Here is a 23,600-nt window from a genome sequence, read left to right as displayed (position 1 = left end):
ACTATCTTTAGAACGTTATTTGCCCCCATTCAATTTCACTGAGTTTGCTGTTGGGTTACAGGCAAATCCGTTCTTAGGATACAACAGAGCTTTGGGTGAGAAACTGCAACCAGCAAAGTTGAAGAATCTTTAGAGAAACCTTATGTGAAATTGTAGCAAATCGGACTGAGAGAGAGAGTGAATTTCAAAAATGTATGTTTTTGGAGTCTGATTCATGCTCCTTAAATAGTTTATGAAGAAGTATAAAGAAAAAGTAGGTGCTGGTTCAGAGAAGGCACCTTGAATAGTCACAATTTCAAACATTGTGACTGTTTAAAAAGTAGTTAACAGTTAATGACTGTTAACTTTGAATTGTGTCTCTTAATCACACCCGATCGAATCGTGACCGTTGATCTCATCAATAGTGATCAACGGTCAGCATCGCACCAAAATCAAAGCTGCCCTTCACGAGTCACGCGGGTGTGAGCAAAGTGCGCTTCTAAAGTATCTCATTACACCACACACACTCGCACACACACATACACGCATGTGCACGATATCAAACCCCCATACTCTCCTCTACTATTTCTAAGGAGTGTAAATCAACTTCTATTAAAATACTGAAAACAAAGCTTATAATTTTCCAATGTGGGACAAGTTCAAAATTAGGCTTTGTAAGAGAAAAACTAATTTTTCAATCAAGTGTGTAGGTGCAATTTCTCATGTAATTGACCAATCAAACCCATTGGATTTAATCTCTTATGAGATTAAAATCCAATAGATACAAAGATGGTAGAGCGGGTGGCGAAAGAGATTGGATTTTCTAAGTTTGTCAGGTTATGATGCATACACTGTGTTGTTTCAATTATTTATAACTAAGAGAGGATCCTTCATCATTTTCTTACAATGCTGCTTCAATTATTTGTCAATTCTTCATGTGAGCTTCTTCTGAAGGGCTGGCTGACCCAGCAAGAACTTCAAAAAGATGTTCTTGTACACCTGTAAATTCATTCTGTGTATCAAATTCTGTAAATTTTTCAGTATGGAAAGAAACAAGTATTTCATACACCATATTTTTCTACAAAGAATTTTTATAATTTCCACTCATGAGTTTAGACAACACGGAAGGATTCAGCAATCCGTTTCAAATCCTTATAATGCCTCTTCCACTGAAGACCTGCAAGAATACATATAAATAAAATATTTTCAGCACATTGCCATAGCTAATGGTTTTCATTTTCATGTGGAAAGAAATGTTGCAGAAGGATAAACAATTATACCATTGGCAGTCACACTGAACAAGTACAGCCGATTGCCGGCGGCAGTTGCAGTGATGAGAGCATGAGGTGGCTCCAACTCATATTGGTAGTATGTCCTCCCGGAGTGTTCTGCTACTTCCATAGTTAAAACTTTGCCTTCAACATTTTCCCCGATCACTTCTGGTCCAAATGCATTGATCACTTTTTCAGGTGGGCCAATTTGTTCAATTGTAGCATCTCCACCAAGGTCTGTACCAGAGACAGTCCCAAGAATATCATCAACACAAACTAGCAATGAATGGAACGAAGTTCTTGAAAAGATTAGTTGGAAAAATTAACTTGACTATGATCAAGCTGAACAGATTCTTCAAGCTCTTAACAAACTTGTTAACTATGCAAACCATGGAAGTACCTGAACAGGCATCTTTTAATTTTCAGCAAAAAAAAAAGGGAAAATCTTGAACTCATTACCTGCAAATCTGAGAACAGGTGCAACAATGACGAACAAGCGCCCTTCCTGAGTGCTAGCAAATCTCAAATCAATTTCCGTGCCACCAAGATCTGCAATTGAAACAGGAACCTGCAGTTCATAGCAGTTTTGCTACATCAGAGACATCAAGCAAGATCTGTCTCTTCAGGAATTTAAAGGAGGATAACTCAGTCCAATCTAATGGTTTTGAGTATTAGTTCTAAAGATAAGTTTTGAGTCTTCTGTCCAATGAAGCAGTTAATTACCTCTTCCCAGTCTTTTGGGACCGAAAATGCATATGGGATTATTGGACTCCATCCGACACCATGCCCTCCAGACTTTTCATCTGGTCTGCGATATGTCCTCCAACCTGTCTGAGCAATTTCATTTCATATGAAAAATGGTCTAATGCTTTGGAAAATAGAGGAAACAATGTCTTACAAAGAATAGAAAGAAAAAACACAAATGAATTATTTCTTGTAGCCTTTCATCAAGGCAAGTTTATGGCAATAGCTTGGACTTGGATACAAAAAGGAGCAGATTTTCAATTCGTATGGACAAGATACAAATTTCTGTACATGGTTCTTAGGTAGCTCGATTCCTTAGTTTTACTTAAATTATTTGGGTTAAAACTGAGAATCTGAAGACTGGAACTCTGTATTCGTGTTAATATTCATGGCATAGCAGGTGCTAATTTGATAAAGAGCACATTGAGCTCCCTTTTTCTCTCCTCCCTTGTTTTTTATGTTCATTCCCTCAAATTGATCGGTATACTACAACTGCAGCTGCTGTCGGAATCATTTTTTTCCTTCTTTTTACATAACAACCAGAGATTAGCTTCTGTGACTTTTCTATCTATTTATCACAATATTCCATTTTGATATTAGATTCGGACAACCCAAGAAGAGAAAGAGATGAAATTAAAACAAAAAAAGGGAAGCAATTAACTTGAAAAACTAACCTTGTTCATCAGGCTCAGATAATCCAGGGATCCTTCCAGCAAGAAGGTTCTGTTTCACCACTGCTAACCCCTCTCTTGGAAAACCCAAAACTGCAGCCGAAACCAATGAGACCCCAGAAACCATAGCCCACCTTCTTGTCAGAAACCTGGACAGTTTATCAGTATCATCATCATCAAAGCCATTTTCTCTTGAACCTCTGGTAGCTTTTGTTGTTGAGCACCTTTTCTCTAGTGAAGATTGAACAGAAACATGGTGAGACAGAATCTGTCTAGATTGTAGAAATTGGTAAGCCTGGTTGCGACTCCCCAAGGAAAACCAGCAGTTCATAAACAGGGTTGTGCCCATTTCTTAGAATCTATTTCTGCTGTACTAGAATTTTAGAGAATTCGATAACAGATACTACAGCAAAATTGGGTTTTCTATTTCGTTTTAGAAAATCGAGAGCAGAAGTTAATGGCGAAGAAGTAGCTCTGTCTCCAGGATGGTTTGGAATGGTGTAGGGTGTAGCCGTGTGGAATGGAGGTCCCGGAGGATGATCTGTCGATGATGATTCTATGCTTGTGGACGAGGTGCCCACTGCCTGTACCACAGATGAGATAGCAATCTAAGATATGAAATCTGACCACAAATTCTGACTGCAGCTATGGGCCCGGACTGTTCAATCCTGGCATGTGATCCACATATTTCTCTAATTCTCTTTGTGGGAAATGGTGATTCTCAGGTTTTATTAGCGGGCTGTGGAAAAAAGGTTTATTGGTGGCGCACAAGTTCACAACGATTTGGACCCTAATGTTTTTGGGCACACAAAACTTGTTTACAATTGCCACGTGTCCTCTATGAAATGGGAATGAGTTTTCTTCGGCTAATCATCTATAATATCTATGCGAATGGCGAGGTGCTGGCTTCTAGAAATTTTATTGGACAGCTTTAGCCCTATATTTTAAGAAGGCTTTAGAGGCATACATGTAACTATAATTTGATAAAATATTATACACTAATTGACACAATTAAAGAATGAATATAACTGGCTTTCCGTTTTGCCCCAAAACAGTCAATTAATAAATATAACTGACGTTACTTTCTTCTTTATAACTGATATGATCAATTGAGACTGGTTGTTTAGCATATGAAACCTATGAAGAAATACTTAATTCCCCATTGCAATACACATGGAACATAGTTTTGAATTTTGGGTTTCCAAGTGCGTATTTGTATCAACTGGAAATAATAACAAGTGGATATTGAACAGTTTTGGATGCTTTCGAGTCTAAGCCTTTCATAAACGATTGTGGAAATGGGTCATGGGGACAGTTGGTTTACTTATTCTCCTCAGATGATCGACTCCTATAGTCAATGTGATGGAACAAGATACAAGTCATCATCCTCTGAATTTCCATGAAATTGAATCGTCTAGCTTCGAGTTTTCAGATGAAATTTTATGCATTACTGCAAACAATGAATTTTATAGGAAAGTTGGCTTCAACAAGAGGGGTTTGAAGGAAAAAGTAATAAGAGCGGAAGAGAGGTAACACTGAGTTGTTAACCCTTTTCATCATGGCTTGTTTGAGTAGTGATGGCCAATATTTTTAACTCATCTTTGACTAACCGATTAAACTGCTCAAATCGTCATCTAATCAAGATTCAAGGTCCGGTTTGAGTAAAACCTGAAGAGAGGTTAAAAATCATTGATTTGATAAAAAACCATCCAATCCAGACGGTTGGACAATGGACACACTCAACCCAATACGGGTTGCATACTAACCATGTAAGCAAACTTTGGGAGGCCTAACTCTGCATTTGGATGTCCGATTGTTGTGATTTTTTTTTATTTATTTTGGTAACTTTTTAATATCCATGCATCCCAATGTTCAATATCCCATTATTTTTGCCAAATCCCCTTTTTTTGTCTCAAATTGCAATTTTTAATACTTTTTATGAATAAAAATTTAAAACTAAATAAAACATAAATTAGACATGCTATTTTTGTGCCATTCAGTCTTTCAGGAACACTTCGAGTTTCAAGCATGCTTTATCTAACATCTCAACTGACCTAGGGACATTCTTAGAATTTTACAAAAGTTAGAGCCTCATAAATCCAAGACCATAAGTATGTAGAGCCAAAAAATACAAATCCCAAGACACCACGATCACTCCAATCCAACACTATTTACCCTTTCATTCTAAGACCCAAAGTCGGAACTGATTTTGATCGTCTGATTAGAGTCATTTTGATCATAAACCTCATTTCATGTCAAATTAGAAATCTAAAACCATAGGTACGTAGATCCCATAAATCCAAATCCAACGACACAAAGATCACCCTAATCTGACACTGTTTACCCCTTCATCCTAAGACCCGAATTCGAAATTGATTTTGATCATCCAATCAAGATCATTTTGATATTGAACCTCAACTCATGTCAAATCAGAAATCTGACATAGAGCCTAAAAATCCCAAACCAACGACACCTAGATCAATGAAATCCAACACCATTTACCTCCATCTTACGACCTGAAGCTAGAGTCGATTCCGATTGTCCGATTAGAGTCATTTTTATCCTAAACATCATTTCACGTCAAATCAGAAATAAAAACCATAGGTACGTAAATCCAAAAAATCCAAATCCAATGACACCAAGATCACCCGAATCCGATACTGTTTACCCCTTCATCCTAAGACTCGAAGCCAAAATCGATTCCAATCATCCGATTGGAGTCATTTTGATCTTGAACCTCATTTCATGTCAAATCATAAATCTAAGACCATAGGTACATGGAGCCCAAAAATACAAATCCAATGCCACCAAGATACCATAATCCAACACCAATTATCCCTTCATCTTAAGACCCGAAGCCTTAACCGATTTCAATTGTTCGATAAGAGTTATTTTGATCTTGAACATCATTTCACATCAAATGATAAATCTAAAACCATAGCTATGTAGTGTCCAAAAAATCCAAATCTGACACTTTATCCCTTTGTCTTAAGACTTGAAACCAAAACTGATTCTGGTCATCCGATCAGGATCATTTTGATCCTAAACCCCAGATCGGGATCATCAGATTTGGCATCTTAGGTATATAGAGCCCAAAAATCCAAACCCAACAACACCCTGATCACTGAAAACCAACACCCTTTACCTCTTCATCTTAAGACCCGAAGCAGAGTCGATTCCAATCATTTGATCACAGTCAAATATATATATATATATATATATATATATATATATATATATATATATATATATATATAAGTCAAAAAAATGTTATTTTACATATTCATTTAATGTTTTTATACTATTATTAAAAGTGTGAATAATGGTGTGGAACTTTTTACTAGAATGCCCTTATTTTTTAATTTAATTTCTCTCTAATTGTGAGGGTACAAAATGTAATTTGAACTACACTAAATTTCTTCTCATTCAATTACCTTTGATTAAATTGTATTATTAACTCCCATTCCTTTATTGAATCCTATATTTAAGATATTGTTTTCACAAAATAAAAATATAAATTTTATCAATTAGATCTACATCCAATGCTTTTAACGATATAAATACATGTTTTTTAAATTTACACAAAAAATGGAACTATTTTTCCATCGTGGTGGTGAGTAAGCAATTCAACCATCTAAGTAAAGTAGGCTAATCCATGATGTCATAATTAAATAAAAACTTTTAAAATATAGACAAATAACAAATGTAGAAAAATTGGACACACACACATGTGTGTGTGTATGTATATATATGTATGCATATATTATTCATATTGAAACAAAAATAAGTATGACAAATAATAATTATTTTTATTCATGTTGGAAAGCAATCCAAAGGTAAAAATTATTCTTGTGGTGGTGAGTCAACAATTCAATGTTTTTAATTAAATATGCCAACCTTTAATATCATAATTAAATAAAAATGGAAAAATATAAAAAACACAAAATCATTATGTAATGATGCAAAATTTTGTAAATAACATTTAGACACCTATCTAATATTTTATATTAATCATATTAAAAAAAACAAGTGTGATAAATAATAATTGTTTTATTGGTGTTGGAAATAAAATATAAAATTTAAAACCAACCTAAAAATGAAACTGTTTTCTTGGTGACAAGTTAACAATTCAACCTTTTGGATGATATGTGTCAATCATTGACTTCATAATTAAACAATAAAAATACAAAAAAAAGATAAAAATACAAAAAATATAAAAAAATAGAAACTCTATAGAAAAACATTTGGTCACATCTCTAATATTTCATATTAATCATATTAAAACTTAGATACGATAAATAATAATTGTTTTTAACTTTTTATTGATGATATAAATAAAATACTAAATTCAAAATTAATGAAAAAGTGAGATTGTTTTCCTATTTGATGGTAGATCCATACATCATTTTAGGTCAAATGTATCAACTTGTGAAGTTATAATAGATAATAAAGCTTTATTTTAAAAAGATAAAAACATAAAAGTATACAAAAAATATATAAATTATGTAAAAAACATCCAGGTATATTTCTATATTAATGAACTATAATAAGTGTGACAAATAAGAATAATTTTATAGACATAAAAATATAAAAAAATTGTAGAAAAATTTGAAATATACTATCATCATTATAAAATTTGTCACGTGCAAAGCATGTACACAAATACTAATATAGAGAATATGTATGAATATTTTTTCCTACCATCCAACGAATAAAATGATCCCACATCAAAGTTAGAGCAATACAACAAGGTTAGACTTTGAGTTTTGAAGGAACTCAGGGTTGTGTTTTCTTGATGTGAGGTAGAGCACCTTTGATGTGGGACCTGGGACTATCTCATTGGTGGAGATGAGGAAACACTCGTTCAGACAATCAGACGCATAAACTAAAATGATTTCAAAGAAAACTGGGATCAACACTAGGTAATATTAATAACGTATTGGATCTGCTGTGAATACAAGTCTGCAGATTTGGTTATATGACCAATATTCACTGAGTGAATACACTGGTGTAATTTATAAGTGTGGTCCAAATGTGTTACATGTCCATTTGGATGGAATATGGCGTATTCACTTGTGGTTGGTCACTTAACCAAAGTTTACACGCTTGTGTTTGCATTGGATTCAGATTTATGTAAACACTACTTATGGAATTCGGATCTGCTCCCAACATAATTTGTGTCCTCATATCTCACTATAAGATTGAGACTCACCAAAAGATGGAGACCCATCATGTCTAAGATGTGTGAAGTGTGAACACAGATAATGTTGGGACAAATTTTTGTTGGGAGCATATCCGATCTCTTACCAATCAGAGCTTGGATTAGCTACTCACAAAATTACTATCCACATGCACTCACAAGACACTACAGGCTACATCCGCACTGGGATCTTGTGGGTAGTAGATGTGAACTCTACCAATCGAAGTAAAAAAGGGGCAAATTTCTTAAACTTCCCTTATGGTTTAGTTAGTTGATTAAGTATACCCTTATTGTTTGGCTATTGTCTAATGCTACCCCTACCATTACCATCGTCGTTAAATATTGATGAAAGGGATGAAATCTCAATTTTACCCTTCCATTAAATCCCTTTGAAAACAATTCTCTCTCTCTCTCTCTCTGCCAACACACTTTGTTCTCTAACCCTTTCAAATCCTGCTCAAGAGGATCAAAGGTTGCAGAAACAAAAATGGAGAGGTCTAAGGAGGGGAGGCTCTTGAAGAAGAGCCAACACTACCCGGATATGCTTGGAGGGAGATGGTGGTGGAAAAAGCTTCTTAAAGAACCTCCTTGGCGTAGAATTAGAGCTCGGTATCAGAGATTTCTTAGAGAGCAAATAATGAGCAAGACTTGAGCCGTAAAAAGGGAAAAAAGGAGATTTTTTCCTACTTATGCCTTGGCTTTTTGCTATTGCCGTTGTTGTTGGTGGCAATGCTTGCTGCTTTCTACTTTCTACAAATTAGAGCTCTGCTTGCTACTTTTGCCTCTGCTTTATCATTACCCCCATTAACAGACTTCTCAAAAGTCTTGGGTTTTCTTGCAATTGCTCCTCTTCTCTGTTGGCGTAAAGATCAAGTCTTGGGGAGGGTTTTGAAGTGTAGAGTCCCATTTCCCCTACCTAAACCCTAATCTAACACATCTCTCCCCAAATCAAACCAGTTCAATCAAGGACCTCTCTCTCTACTACTCTCAACTTTTTTCTCTTAGAGAGAGAGAGAGAGAGAGATGGTGAGAAAAGAGTAAAATGAACAATGAGGAAGAGATTTAGGGTTTTAAAGATATGGGGTTAAGATCATGGAGAAGAGAAGTGTTCTCATCTAGGGTTTACAAAGATGAAGAAAAGGAAAGAGGGCCGAGAGAATATCTTAGCGAGAGAGGATTTTTCCAACTCGGACATGGTCTTCACGATTTCTTCTCTGTTGTTGACGATCTCTCTGATGACTCCATCCGCTATGGATGCTATGAGAGCTGTTGTTCTTCTATCCTACACAAACAAATAGAGGGAAGAGTGGTCGGAGGATGGTGTCTTGTTTTAGAAGGAGAAGAAGGAGAAAAGGAAAAAAGAGAATGAAAGATGGAAGAGAGAGGTCGGAGGAGGAAGGGGGTGCTGGACCAGCCGGCCGAGAGGAAGGGTATGAGGGTAATATTAGGTTTTTAAAATAAATTTAAATGTCACATAGTGTCACGTGTGTACGGATTTTGGCAGAATATTGAAGGAGTGTCATGTAGTCAATTGTCAGAAACAGTAGGGGTAGTTGATGAAGGAAGATTTGGCCCGACCTCACAATCACGCCACGTGGCAAAAAACAAGTAGCTCGGCACTCAAAGCAGCGTACCTAGGGTGCAAACACCAAAGGGAAGAAACCAGTAGTTCGAACTCCCCTCGAGGAGACCAAACTCCCTTCGAGGGGCCCGAACTCCCTACGAGGAGCCCGACCTCCCTACTAAGAGCTCGAACTCCCTACTAAGAGCTCGAACTCCCTACGAGGAGCCCGAACTCTCCCTTTGGCCCCGAGCCACACAAAGCAGTGACCCGAACTGGCCCGCCTCATGGCAGTTCGGGATACTCCCCCATCCGAACTCAAGACTTCGCCTCGCACACCGCTCCAGCACTTCGCCTCCAGAACACCAAACTAGACAAACCACACCGTACCTAACACCGAAGGAGTCCGTATCCAGGGGCGGCACACCTGACTGACTTGGGATCTGACGCTTGACAGCCGCACTTCAATGGCCACTTGCCACCATCACCTGCCACCGCCATCTCCAGTTATAGAGACGGCTCCGACAAAAAGAGTAGTGGCGGTTCTGCCCCAGCAGAGGTGATGACACCCGAACTGGTAGAAGCACGGAAGTAATCATACCCGACCTGATAGAAGCCTAGGAGTGAGTGCACGAGGTGGTTATAAAAGGCTATCTACCTCCCGAGAACAGGGTATGCAAACTTCGCGCTATCTGGTTTTATCTTGCCTTTGAAGGATTCTAACTTGAGCTTCAGAGCCTTTACACCGGGTTCCCCCCGGAGCTTCCTCATCTTCTCCGTTTCAGGTTCCCTGCTACTCAGTTCAGAGGCAAGGTCGTTGACAGCTAAGACCGGCCGGATTGTGCATCATCAATTGGCACCGTCTGTGGGAATCGCTTAAAAAAGCCTCCCTCCAAACTCTCATAACCTCTTTTCTTCAAAAAATTCAACACTCATGGCTTCTTCCAGCAACGCCGAACGTGGCATGGAGACAAACACCACCGGGGAACAACTTCAAGTCCCCGCGATGTCTGTTGGACAGTTCACCATCCCCCTTTCGGTGGATGGGATTCCCAGCTTGAATGCGCCACAAGCAGTGGCGCCCATAAACCTTCCTACCATGAGCTTTCCTCCCCCTATTGAGACAACCTTTACTGAACCAACTGTCGTTCCCCTGGCAGCCAGCCAAAACCGGTTGGACGACCTGATGCAGTGCATGCGGGCAATGCAAGCCCAAATGCAACAGTTCCAGCAACACCAGCTTCATCAGCACCAAGTACTGCACAACATCTCCCAATATCACTATCAACAACAGTTCCCCCAATTGCCGCTGAACCAACCACTACTTCCACCTCGGCACCCTGCTCCGAGGCTGGTTAAGGCCTCCCCACAGGATGGACGCCCCCACCAGGGAAAGGCCTCCCGGCCCCAGAACCCCCCTAACAGCCAGGCCTCGTTCCCAGGCCGAAGAGAGAAAAAAATCATCCCCGCCTCGCAGCTCGCAGGCGGGTCAGGAACCTCGCCCGCAAGATCGGCACCTTGGCGCTCCAAGCTCGAGTTCCCGCTCACGGAAAACCGATTCGGTGCCCTGGCAGCAGACTACCAGCATTCCGGGCCCATTGAGCTCGGCAACACGGAGGCTAGCAGCGCCAGTACCAGGCCCACTCAACAATGAAGGTGCCGACGAAGTCGCCTAACTGCCACCTGTGTCCTGTCAGAGCTCAGAGGCAAGGAAGAGACGAGCTTGGATGAGGTAGGAGCTGCCTCGATTCTCTCAGTTCCTTCCCCCCTCGCATCAGAACTCCTGGCGGTCCCCTCGCCCAGAGATTTCAAGCTCCCACCTTTGGACAAGTATGACGGGTCCTTCAACCCCAACAACCACGTTGACGCTTTCCAGTCCCGAATGCACCTCGCTAGGGCCAGTGAATCGTGCATGTGCATGGCCTTCACCACCACCTTCAGGGGGGGTAGCCCGCACTTGGTACAAGAACCTGGCCCCCGGGTCGATAAAGTGCTGGGCCCAGTTCATGAGGACAGAGGAAGAAATCAACCAACGAACTGAAAGCATGAACGAGAAAAGAAAGAGGGAAGGCGAGCCCTCCAACCCAGTCGACAGAAAAAACCCGGCCCGGGAGCCGAAGCCGAACCAGTCGTTCCGAGCTCCCCTAGCAGTTCAGACGGATTACATGCCGTTAAACACGAGGCGGACCGAGATCTTAATGACGATCAAGGGCGCCCCATTCGTAAAGTGACCACCTTGCCTAAAGGGAAATTCGAACGAGAGAAATAAGAAATTGTATTGTAGATTCCATAGAGACCACGGTCATAGTACCGAGCAGTGTAATAATCTCCAAGACGAGATAGATGGACTCATCCATCACGGATACTTAAGAAATTTTGTACAGCATAACAATAATAACAATAAGGCAGGTCAGCAAGGGGAGCACGAAAAGGATGCCCCCGAATCTAGCAGCAGACCTGCCGAACCGTTGCAGCGACAGCCTCCGGAAGAGATGCCAGCTTGGGGAACCATCCATGTAATTGTGGGAGGTTCGGAGGTAGCAGGGTGTACCTCGGCAGCAGCCCGGACTTCAGTTCGCGAAGCGGCCCTCGAGGAACGGAACCCCCCAAAAAGACCGAAGACCGAAGAACCAATCTTCTTCACGGAAGACGACGCGCGAGGGGTCCACTACCCCCACGATGACGCGCTTGTCATTAAACTAAGGATCAACGACTTCGAGGTTAGACGCGTACTCGTAGATTCGGGCAGTTCAGCGGACATCCTCTTCAAATCAGCATTTGACCAGCTACAGTTACAGAGGAGCGAGCTGAACCCCGCGAACACTCCTCTGGTGGGTTTCAGCGGAGAGGAAGTCTGGCCTCTCGGAAAAATAACAGTACCTGTGGAAGTCGGCACATGGCCTTGTGCGGTCAGACTCAACCATGATTTCCTGGTGGTTGCGACCCCCTCCCCATACAATGCTATAATAGGGCGGCCAATCACGCATATCCTGCGGGTGGTGGTCTCCACCTACTATTTGGCCATGAAGTTCCCTACAGACTTCGGTGTGGGGGTAGCGTGGGGCGACCAGCTCGAGTCCCGCAAGTGTTATGTTGCCGCCCTGAAGGGAAAAACCAAGGTGGCCGACGACCTTGAACTGGAGCGGCTTGCGGAGCAAGGTGAGGAACGAGCTTCGCCCACAGAGGAAACAGTCGCAGTCCCGACTTCGGCTACAGACCCAGCTCGCACACTACAGATCGGTGCTTCCGTCGAGGAACCCCTATGAACCGAACTGGTGAGTTTTTTACTTCAAAATTTAGATATTTTTGCCTGGTCTGCTGCCGACATGCCCGGTATTAGCCCCGACCTGATAACTCACAAACTTAATATTGACCCTGTAGTCAGACCCGTTAGACAGAAGAAACGCAACTTAGCCCCAGAGCGCTGGAGGGCGGTTGACAAGGAGGTCGAGAAGCTCCTTGCAGCAGACTTCATAAGGGAAGTCCATTACCCGAGCTGGGTGGCCAACCCAGTGCTGGTGAAAAAGGCAAACGGCAAGTGGCGCATCTGCGTCGACTACACCGACCTGAACCGAGATTGCCCGAAAGATTGCTTCCCCCTCCCCAGAATTGACCGCCTAGTGGACGTGACCTCGGGACATGAGTTGCTAAGCTTCCTGGACGCCTACTCGGGCTACAACCAAATCAGGATGGACCAGTCCGATGAGGAAAAAACTAGCTTCATAACCGAGTTCGGCCTGTACTGCTACAAGGTCATGCCCTTTGGATTAAAAAATGCCGGGGTAACCTTCCAAAGACTTGTAAATAGGCTGTTTCGGCCCTTGATTGGCACAAAGATAGAATGTTATGTAGACGACATGGTCATCAAGACACAGTTTTCACAGGAATTAATACAAGACTTAGATTCTATCTTCCAAATCCTGCGTCAATTTAGCATGAAGTTGAACCCTAACAAATGTGTCTTCGGCGTCACCTCAGACAAGTTCCTAGGGTACATTGTCAACTAGCGCGGTATTGAGGCCAACCCGGACAAGATAAAAGCCATCATAGACATGAGACCACCCCGGAAAGTAAAAGAAGTTCAAAGGCTAAACGGCCGCATAGCCGCTCTAAGCCGCTTCATGTCCAAATCAGCAGACCGCTGCCTACCTTTCTTCAAAGCAATCAAAGGCAAAGGGTTTGAATGGACCCAAGACTGCCAGCTCGCGTTTGATGAGCTAAAAAGTTACCTCGCTAGTGTGCCAACCTTAGCCCGGCCCGAGGAGGGCGAGGTCTTAGAACTGTATCTCTCGGCAAGCGACGAGGTGGTCAGTTACTAATAAAAGAAGCAGACCGGGTCTAGCGACCGATCTACTATGTTAGTAAAATTTTGCAGGGAGTAGAGACAAGGTACCCGCAGATAGAAAAGCTAGCATACACACTGGTGATAGCAGCTCGGAAACTCCGCCCGTACTTCTAGGCTTACACCGTCATCGTCCTGACTGACAAACCTCTGAGGCAAGTTTTACTTAAACCCGAGGTTTCCGGTCGACTAACGAAATGGGTCATCGAACTCAGCGAGTACGACCTCCAGTACAAGCCAAGAACTGCTATTAAGGCCTAAGCCTTGGCAGATTTTATCGCCGAGTGCACGTTTAGCCTCGAAGCCCCTGAGCCGGTCAAGCCCGAGATCCCCAGTTCGGGCGAGCTCGGAGCTCCCAAGCCAATAGAGTCCGAACCCCGTAAAGTAGCAGCCAGTGTAGCATCTCTTCTGGTCAGATCAAACGCAAGCTGGGATGAGGAGCCCTGGATCCTTCACGTAGATGGCTCCTCGAACCACCAGGGCAGTGGGGCTGGAATAGTGCTACGCGGCCCGAGCGGAACAAAATTGGAATACGCACTACGCTTTGAGTTCGCAGCATCCAATAACAAGGCGGAGTACGAGGCACTGTTAGCCGGGCTGAACCTAGCACACAAGGTCGGAGCAAAGCACGTAGTTATCTGCAGTGATTCCCAGCTCGTGGTCAACCAAGTTGCAGGCGAGTACGAAGCACGCGAGCTCACTATGATTGCATACTTGGCAAAAGTAAAGGAGGCTCTGCTCAACTTCCAGTCACACTTCATCAGGCAAATCCCGAGGTCATAGAACATTGAAGCCGACGCCCTATCCCGGCTAGACAGCACGAGTCACAACGCCATGAGAACTGTGTACATAGAGGACTTACCTCGGCCCAGCATTCTCGATGGGGCAGAAGAGGTCGCTCCCGTCCTTGAAGCAGAGCCGAGATGGATCGACCCACTCGCGAGCTTCCTGCTAGATGGAACCCTCCCTGCGGACCGCAATGCAGCTAGGAGGGTGCAGCGCTAGGCAGCCAAATACGTCATAATAGACGAACGGTTGTATCGACGATTCTACACGCTCCCCTACCTGCGTTGGTTGTGACCTGCCGAAGCCGAGCTCGTACTCTGCGACACTCATGAAGGCTTGTGCGGCGGACACCTGGGGGGCAGAGCCCTCGCTCAAAAAGCACTTTGACAAGGATACTACTGGCCAACGATGAAGGCAGAGGCCATCGAGCTCGTCAAAAAATGTGACAAGTGTTAGAAGCATGCCAATATCCACCATCAGCCTGCTGCCGACCTCAAGTACCTCACCAGTCCATGGCCCTTTGCACAATGGGGCATCGACCTTCTGGGCCCATTCCCGCTAGCAACAGGTGGGAGAAAGTTCCTAGTGGTGGCAGTAGATTACTTCACAAAGTGGATAGAAGCTGAACCTCTGGTAACAGTTACAGCCTGAAACATACTGAACTTCTTTTGAAAGAACATAGTATGTCGCTTCGGGCTACCTCGGGTACTGATCTCCGACAACGGCAAACAGTTCGAGGATATCAAATTCCAAGAATGGTGCCAAAGTATGGGAATTCGTCAGAACTTCACGTCGGTCGCACACCCATAGGCAAACGGTCAGACAAAAGTAATGAACAGAGCCATCCTCCGCGGATTGAAAGTACAACTAGATCGAGCTAAAGGGTTGTGGGCGGACGAGCTACCAAGTGTCCTGTGGGCTCACCGAACCATGGAAAAAACCGCTACGGGAGAGACCCCCTTTAACCTCACCTACGACACTGAAGCGGTAATCTCGGCGGAAATCGAAGTTCCTACATTGCGACTAGAAGCATACAACGAGCAGACAAACGGAGACGAGTTACGCACTAACCTCGACCTACTGGATGAGGTAAGAGACCTCGCGCACATCCGAACTGCGGCCTACCGGCAAAAGGTAGCTCGGTACTATAACGCCAGAGTAAAGAAGAGGAGCTTCCGCGTCGGCGACCTGGTTCTCCGTAAGATCATGGTACTCGAACCCGGCGTGGGAAAACTCAGACCAAATTGGGAAGGACCCTACAGAGTAAAGAAAGCACTCGGGGGGGCATACGAGCTCGAAACCTTAGAGGGTAAGCAAGTACCCCGAGCATGGAACATCGTCAACATAAGGCGATACTACCTATAGACCACAAGCAAAGTGGATAAAATCACCACCAAAACAGGCTGCGCGAGTGTGGTAGCCCGGACAGGAAACAGATCGGATGTATGATTAGTTCGACAAATATGCTCAGTTCGGGAGAAAGAACAATCAACACTTAACCAAAAGTCATTCCATTTCAAAAGTAAGGTAGTACATTTAAAAAAAAAAAATTTACAAGCCTGGAGCTATTTCTTCATTATCAGAAGGCACTTCAACAATACCCGAAGGCCCCACCTCGCCCTCGGAGTCTGGCTCACCGTCAGCAGCATTGGCCATCTCCAGAGTTATGCGTGAAGTGGATATGGCGCTAATATCGAGCTCGGGGTACGTATTCCGGATCATCCACCGGCTTAGTTTAAAACCCCTCCTGTATGAATCCACCATCAGATCATCAAAGCCCGGCGAAGCAATGTACTCATCGACAACCTTCTTCTTGGCATCTTCGATACCTTGAGAAAAGATCTGCGTCCTCTCCCTGATGTCCTCCTGAAGGTACTCGACCTGATGCTGCAGATCTAGCCTCAAGTCCGCCATGTGCTTCACCACCACTCCCATGGCCTCGGCATCTCTCTGAGACCTCTCCTGCCTGATCCGTGGAAAATGAGCAGCCTCCTCGGCAGCACGTGCAGCCTCCTCGGCATCGCGACGAGCCTCTTCGGCAGCTCGCGCCTGTTTCGAGCTCCTCTCCACCTGAGCCGCCAAGGCGTGAATAGAAGAATTCACCTACCAAAAGGAACCGAGTGATCAAAAGAACCAACAAAACGAAAGCCAAAGAGCTCTAAAAAAGGGAGAACACTTACCACCATGGCATGGGTAACGGCACGACAGGCCGCTTGATACAGAGGGAGATCAGTCCATGCCGTGACCTCCTCGGGGAAAATAGCCTCCTTACTCTTTTGAAGAGCATGGGTCGGCGACAGCACACTCTTGAAATCCCCTGGGGTCCCCGAGCCCGAGGGCCTAGCTTGCGTATGAGCAAACCTGGAGTAAGCAGGAGCACCGGAGTATGTAGGAGCCCCTGTGTAAGTAGTCTCAGCATAAGGGCCCCCTGCCGGCTCCTGCATTGGAGGAACCATCTCGGGCTCCCTGGGCAGATCTTCTGGCGGATAGTTCGACACCTCGGGCTCCTTATCCCGGGGCATCTCGGTACGAGTTCGCTTGGCAACCCGCTTTCTTCTCTTCATGCCTTGGAACAAGTGCCCACCCCGGGTCCCTCGAGAATCCATCACACTTGCGAAAAGAAGTTCACCATCAGTAAAATGCAAGAAAGACAGCAAAACAGAATCTCTAAGTGAAGAACCTACCCGAGCTCAGGCCGGCTGCAATGAGTTTGGCGTCCGTCAAATACTGTTGACACTTCATCCTAAGCCGCGCCCATTGCCGGAGGCCCTTCGCCGCCTCTTTGTCAAGCGTGACCTCGGAGTCAGGAGCGGCCATCCCCCACCCGGTTTGAAACGGCCACCCCAGCACACTTCGCACCCTGAAATAGTCCCACTTCCATGCTGTGACCTTGTTGGGGAGTTCATGTAAAAGCTTAAAGCCCGGGCGAGGAGACAGGTAGTATGCCTGCCTACGCCCGGGGAGGGGACCCGCTTGCTTCTTAAGCAGCAAGATTGAAGAAAAAATCTCCAAGTCCAAAGGAAAGCTCTCTTCGCAAAATAAGGAGATTGTCCCCACCAAGTTTCGAATGGAGTTCGGGTGAAGCTGGCCGACCGTTACGCCGAAGTGGTTCAAGACTTCGACAAGGAGGGGATGGAAAGGCAATCGCAGCCCCGCGGTGAGCTGCTCCCGGAATATCACAATCTCATCAGGACGGTGTTCCCAAGGTATGAAATAACCGTACTCCCCCGGCAAGTTATAGTAGGTAATGAGGGATTGGAGCCCCTCGGGCGTCATGGTCGAAGGACCAAACTTGTCTAACATCCGACCCCGACAAGAGGTGGACGCCAAACTACCCGAAGCGCCTCGGCCTACGAGTTCGAACTCTTCCTCGAGCTCTACCTCCGGCTCGCTAGGGCTATCAGGGGATGCAACTCGGTTCGTAGAACCTGCATCAGACCCGCTGGAAGGACTATCTGAGCTATCCAAGCTAGACATCGGGGAGTGAGATGGGATCCTGGAAAGTACTCACCCGGAAAAAGGCTGTAGACCACAAGAGCTCGGACGAATAGAAGACCTTGAACGCGAACTGAAAAAACTTGGACGTGAACTGGATGCGAGCTGAAACTCGGACGCGAGCTCGAGAGAAATACAGAAGTGATAGCAACTGGGGTCCCACCCCGCTATTTATACTCATAGTGACCGAAAGGCGACGGCTTAGATCAAAGCCAATCTGATGGCCCACAGCCGCACTAACCACACATCCCCTGAGACCGAGGCGTGATTGGCACACGTCTTTCTGAAACTGACAGAGCGCCGACGCATGTCTTTTTGAAACTGACGGAACGCCAGCGCACGTCTCCTCAATAAAAGCGGCAGCGGCATGTTTTTTCAAATTTGAAAAGACGCCTGGTATAGCACCTCCCAAGTGGCACGCTTTTTTGAAATTTCGAAATAAAGCGCGCACCGCCACATCTATCAGCGTTTAGGCAGGCTGGCAGGCTTCCTGCCTTTTGGACGCTCGAAGAAACCCAAGGAACCCTGACAACGCACCTCGCATCGTCAGAACCAAGATTCAAAGTACAGGGCAAATCTACCTAACACCTTGCGAACTCCCTGCGCTAGGGCAAGACCCTTAGTGCGAGGAGTGGGGGGTAATTGATGAAGGAAGATTTGGCCCGACCTCGCAATCACGCCACATGGCAAAAAACAAGTAGCTCGGCACTTAAAGCAGCGTACCCAGGGTGCAAACACCAAATGGAAGAAACCAGCAGTCCGAACTCCCCTCGAGGAGACCGAACTCCCTTCGAGGAGCCCGAACTCCCTACGAGGAGCCCGACCTCCCTACTAAGAGCTCGAACTCCCTACTAAGAGCTCGAACTCCCTATGAGGAGCCCGAACTCTCCCTTTGGCCCCGAGCCACACAAAGCAGTGACCCGAACTGGCCCGCCTCATGGCAGTTCGAGACACTCCCCCATCCGAACTCAGGACTTCGCCTCGCACACCGCTCCAGCACTTCGCCTCTAGAACACCGAACTAGACAAACCACACCGTACCTGACACCGAAGGAGTCCGTATCCAGGGGCGGTGCACCTGACTGACTTGGGATCTGACGCTTGACAGCCGCACTTCAACGGCCACCTGCCACCGCCATCTCCAGTTACAGAGACGGCTCCGACAAAAAGAGCAGTGGCGGTTCTGCCCCAGCAGAGGTGATGACACCCGAACTGGCAAATGCACGGAAGTAATCATACCCGACCTGACAGAAGCCTAGGAGTGAGTGTGCGAGGTGGTTATAAAAGGCTCTCTACCCCCCGAGAACAGGGTATGCAAACTTCGCGCTATCTAGTTTTATCTTGCCTTTGAAGGATTCTAACTTGAGCTTTGGAGCCTTTACACCGGGTTCCCCCCGGAGCTTCCTCATCTTCTCCGTTTCAGGTTCCCTGCTACTCAGTTCAGAGGCAAGGTCATTGACAGCTAAGACCGGCCGGATTGCGCATCATTAGTAGTGTTATACAATAATCAAACAATAGGGGTATACTTAGTCAATTAGCTAAACCATAAGGGTAGCTTAAGAAATTTGCCCCCAAAAAATATAAAGTTTGTAACTTTTGGATAATTTGCATTACGAATATTTCGTGTACATATATCTTAAATTCATGGAAAGATATTCCAAATGTGTAGCTAATTGTGGATGCATACAGAGTATTCATAGATTTGTTTGACTTTTAAGAGATCCTAATGCAGTGCCTATCCCCTCTTCCTTTTTGTTGCATGCAATCCAATTAAGCCTAATAATGATCAATTTTTTTTGGGTAATGGGATGCACAATAGGGCCTTAATCTTTCTTCCAAACACCTAGACCACCCTAGTGGCCCTGCCAACCCGGGTGGACTCAATCCCAAGTCCCAGGTCTCAACTACAACCAACCAAAGACTTGACCAGCAGGCTAGCTGGAACCTTCAATCAAGGTTTTTAAAATTGGACTGGACAGGGAACTATTTTTGGGTTCGGTTCTTGGGTCGAACGGTTTGATGGTCCAGTTCGAATGGACAACCTGCTCAGATAGAAAAATAAAAAATAAAAAAGGTAAAAAATCGTTATCAGGGTTAACTGTTCGACCGCCTAAATCAGCAGTTCACTGATCAAATCAATAGTTTTTAGCCAAAAAGTGGTTTTAGGATAAACGGAACCAATCAGGTGACCCATTCCTGATTTTTCCGGTCCGACCATATGGTCTGGTCCGGTTTTGAAAATCATGCCTTCAATTATGAATTATGATCATAACCGGTGCAAGAATCCGGAGATTTTGGTTTACCTTCCATGTAATTGTCTTTGGCGTATCCACTCTTCTATTGCTTGTGGCAAAAGAGTGTTATGACTTATGAATGCAATCCGGAATCAGCCTCAATTGTGTCTCCACTCAACTTGCTTTAGTTTCTTCTAATTATTTTGCCCCAGTAAATACAGATGAGGTTGACTTTGGCAAGTTTTTCCTTGAATTGTTTTATCCCCTTAGTAAGTGATCCTGTGCTTCCTTTTGAATTAGAATTATATGCAGAACGTGAACCATGCTATTCTCCTCAAAGTGTGTCCTTAATAATCGTTCACTACTTGACCCATTAGGGTCTTTGAAAAGACTACACTCTTTCTTTTCCACCATGGTATTGGGCCTATTGGCGGCCTGTTGCTACTATATAAACTGTGGGTACCCAAAGCTTTTTATCAATGTGCCCATCCTTCACTTTTTCAGCATAAATCTTGTCCCAATTCCTTCTGTACTCCAAGGAATTTGTTTCCACCACCAAAAGTGATATGACTGTGATTTTGCCTCAAAGATATTCTTTTTGCCCTAATATTTTGTCTTTTATGCTTTTGACCCAAAAGAGTTAGGTTGCCATATTCATCTCCTAACAATGTCTAAAGCCCAGCCTGCCTTCCCCTTTTGGTTTTGAATATTGATGATGCCAAGATGTTGATGCTACCACGAGAAGATCTTTTGCATTTGCTCTATCTTTTGGGTGATTGTTATTGGTATTTGGTGCACCTATCATGTAAATGGGGATTGCCTAAGCCACTGATTTAAATGAAGTAGCCCAGCCAGCCTATGATAGTAGGTTGGCTTTCCATTATTGTTATTCCATCTGATATTAGACCTTATCTAATATCTCATAATGGGTTTCAATATAATTTTACCGATCCATTGCTTGGAGCCTACATATTTGTCGTTATAAAACGTGTGCCATGGTAAATGAGCCTAGCTATTTGTTGTGTGCATATCTCATTCGAACTCATCATATCTTTCTTTAATATTTTTTTCTTTCAAACTGGTTCAGGGGATCGGTTTAACCGTCTATCCCCAAAATAGGTGGGACCCCCGAAACATAAAGTATAGAGGTGTATAGAATACAATACGTATCGATTGATACACCCGTTGCAATATTTTGAGTTAAAACAGTCATAAAACACTTCACATGAGGTATTTCCTGAACACCATGACTGGTATCGCTGATGAAATATTTTTCAAAAGTACCAAGTAAGCACGTGCTTTTAATTTTTTTGAAATACCCCAAACCTACCCTTGAAAAAATTAAAGACAAAATATTTATAAAATGCTCACTGAATGTGAATGTGGTTTATATGTTGTGCTTACTTACCGGATCGGGTCCCTTTTAGTACGTAGGGAAATCTTTCTTCCTTGTTGTATGCCAACAACGATGGATATCATGGCTGTCTTTGCTGCTGTCATTCTGCTATTAGATGTTAATTAATGCCATCTCTTCAAGGCACCCTAATTCTGATTTGTTTCCAATCAATCCCCCTGCACAGTGATTTAACAGTAATCTCCTGAATTGGATCCCACACTATTCTCACATACTCATTAATTTGTACTGTGAATGTACGAGCAAGTTGACTCACTTTCTGCTGTGCTTCTGCATTCCGTTCCGTAGAGATTGTACTTGTGATTTCGTTATCGTTTTTACTTGTTCTCTTCTTTTTAAATACTAATTAATTAAAGTGAGAATTTTGACGTAAAAGTAAAACGGAGAGAACCAGACAATCGAGCAGAGGACGTTCAGCCGTTGAGGACACAGAACACAGTTACAGTGGGCTGATCGATGAGCATGACCCTACTAGTGCTGGCTTGAGAAAGGTGGTAAAAACAGTATTTATAAATATAAGATAACCTCAATTCAATTCTAGCTCTTCTCATCCATTCAGATTCCAGCTAGAATTCCTATTTTTACTGATAAAATGAGTTTGTATTTGTTTTATTGATCAAGTTACAATTATAATCCTCCATGCACATACATTTTAGGCTCATTGATAGTAGTTTTATTCACTCCAACCATGCAGACACATCCACAAAAAAGAAGCCAAGATATAATGACTAAGGACTACAGCTGGGTACGTAGTAAGTAGTGACATGGACTGATCAGAAGCGTTTGATCGATAATGAAAGAAAGCTTAATCAAGGTTGTTAGTTGTGGTATGGAGCACCAGTGCTCTACGGGCTTCAACCACCTCCATCACCATATCCAGATCCGTAGCCATAGCCAGAGCCACTGCCAGAATCACCGCCACCTTTACCACCACCACCTCCTTCTCCTCCACCTCCAACACCACCAGCAAAACCTCCATCATTGAAATCTCCAGAACCATACCCTGAGCCACCACCACTACCAAAACCATAGCCAAAACCGTTGCCGGCTCCCCCTCCCCCTCCACCTCCGCCTCCCCCTCCTCCTATGGCTCCTCCATAGCCATACCCTGACCCACTTCCGCTTCCTGAACCATAACCACTACCACTCCCCGCCCATCCGCCACCTCCACCTCCGCCTCCACCTCCACCACCTCCACCTAAAAATGCTCCGTAACCGTTACCAGAACCACTGCCACTCCCATAACCGTAACCAGAACCACTTCCATCGCCCGAGCCGCCACCACCTCCACCACCACCCCCACCACTTCCATATCCTCCTCCTACTGCCCCACCATAACCAGAACCGCTCCCATACCCATAGCCCGAACAGTAATCGGGGCCATATCTGTAGTTCGCCCCCGAGTCTCCACCATCACCATCTCTTCCTTCTCCTTCATCACGAGAGATCAGAGACCTAGCAGCGAAGGAGAGCCCAACACTAAGCAAAACTATCAATACAACAACTACCAACTTCGTGTTTACCATGTTTCCCTATGCAGCTTTGGCGCTCAGTTGATCAAAGAAACAACACTAATTGATTTACGAATGAACTCAATGCAGTATGAGAATTCCCATGCAAAAATCAAATACTTATAGGCAGCAGGGCAGGGTTGAAGTGCGTGGTTGACACGTTCATACATATCCTACCTGTCACTTCTTTCTGACTTTCGTTTCCAAGCAAAGTCTCCCATCAACTGCAGACTCAGAACTAAGAACAGTTGGACTAGAGGAATTTTGGCCTAATTTATTGGTATATCCAGTCCTCTACTTTTTGACTTTTAGCCCCAAAGCAAAGTCCAAATGGCCCAATCACCTGTAAATGACCTTAGTTGTGGACCAGCTCCACCAGAGCAGCAACCATGA

General features: G+C 44.2%; 2 protein-coding genes across 2 annotated transcripts; both read right to left on the bottom strand.

Annotated features, from left to right (window-relative positions):
- Positions 1-987: 987 nt before the first annotated feature.
- Positions 988-3,366, bottom strand: LOC104606767 (thylakoid lumenal protein (Mog1/PsbP/DUF1795-like photosystem II reaction center PsbP family protein)). The gene is made up of 5 exons (XM_010272133.3): positions 2,669-3,366; positions 1,974-2,077; positions 1,710-1,818; positions 1,260-1,487; positions 988-1,156 (listed from the first exon to the last, which is right to left on the bottom strand). Exons 1-5 carry the CDS (start codon positions 3,012-3,014, stop codon positions 1,092-1,094), a joined length of 852 nt encoding a protein of 283 aa, XP_010270435.1. The 5' UTR covers positions 3,015-3,366; the 3' UTR covers positions 988-1,091.
- A 19,184-nt stretch (positions 3,367-22,550) lies between these two features.
- Positions 22,551-23,275, bottom strand: LOC104606797 (uncharacterized). Its single transcript, XM_010272165.2, has one exon. It carries the CDS (start codon positions 23,220-23,222, stop codon positions 22,551-22,553), a length of 672 nt encoding a protein of 223 aa, XP_010270467.1. The 5' UTR covers positions 23,223-23,275.
- Positions 23,276-23,600: the final 325 nt, after the last annotated feature.

This window comes from Nelumbo nucifera, chromosome 5 (genome assembly GCF_055504915.1).
Source record: "Nelumbo nucifera cultivar China Antique chromosome 5, China Antique-T2T, whole genome shotgun sequence".
Taxonomy (NCBI): Eukaryota; Viridiplantae; Streptophyta; class Magnoliopsida; order Proteales; family Nelumbonaceae; genus Nelumbo; species Nelumbo nucifera.
The sequence above is the reverse complement of the archived record's forward strand: the minus strand, read 5'-3'. Positions and strand labels throughout refer to the sequence as shown.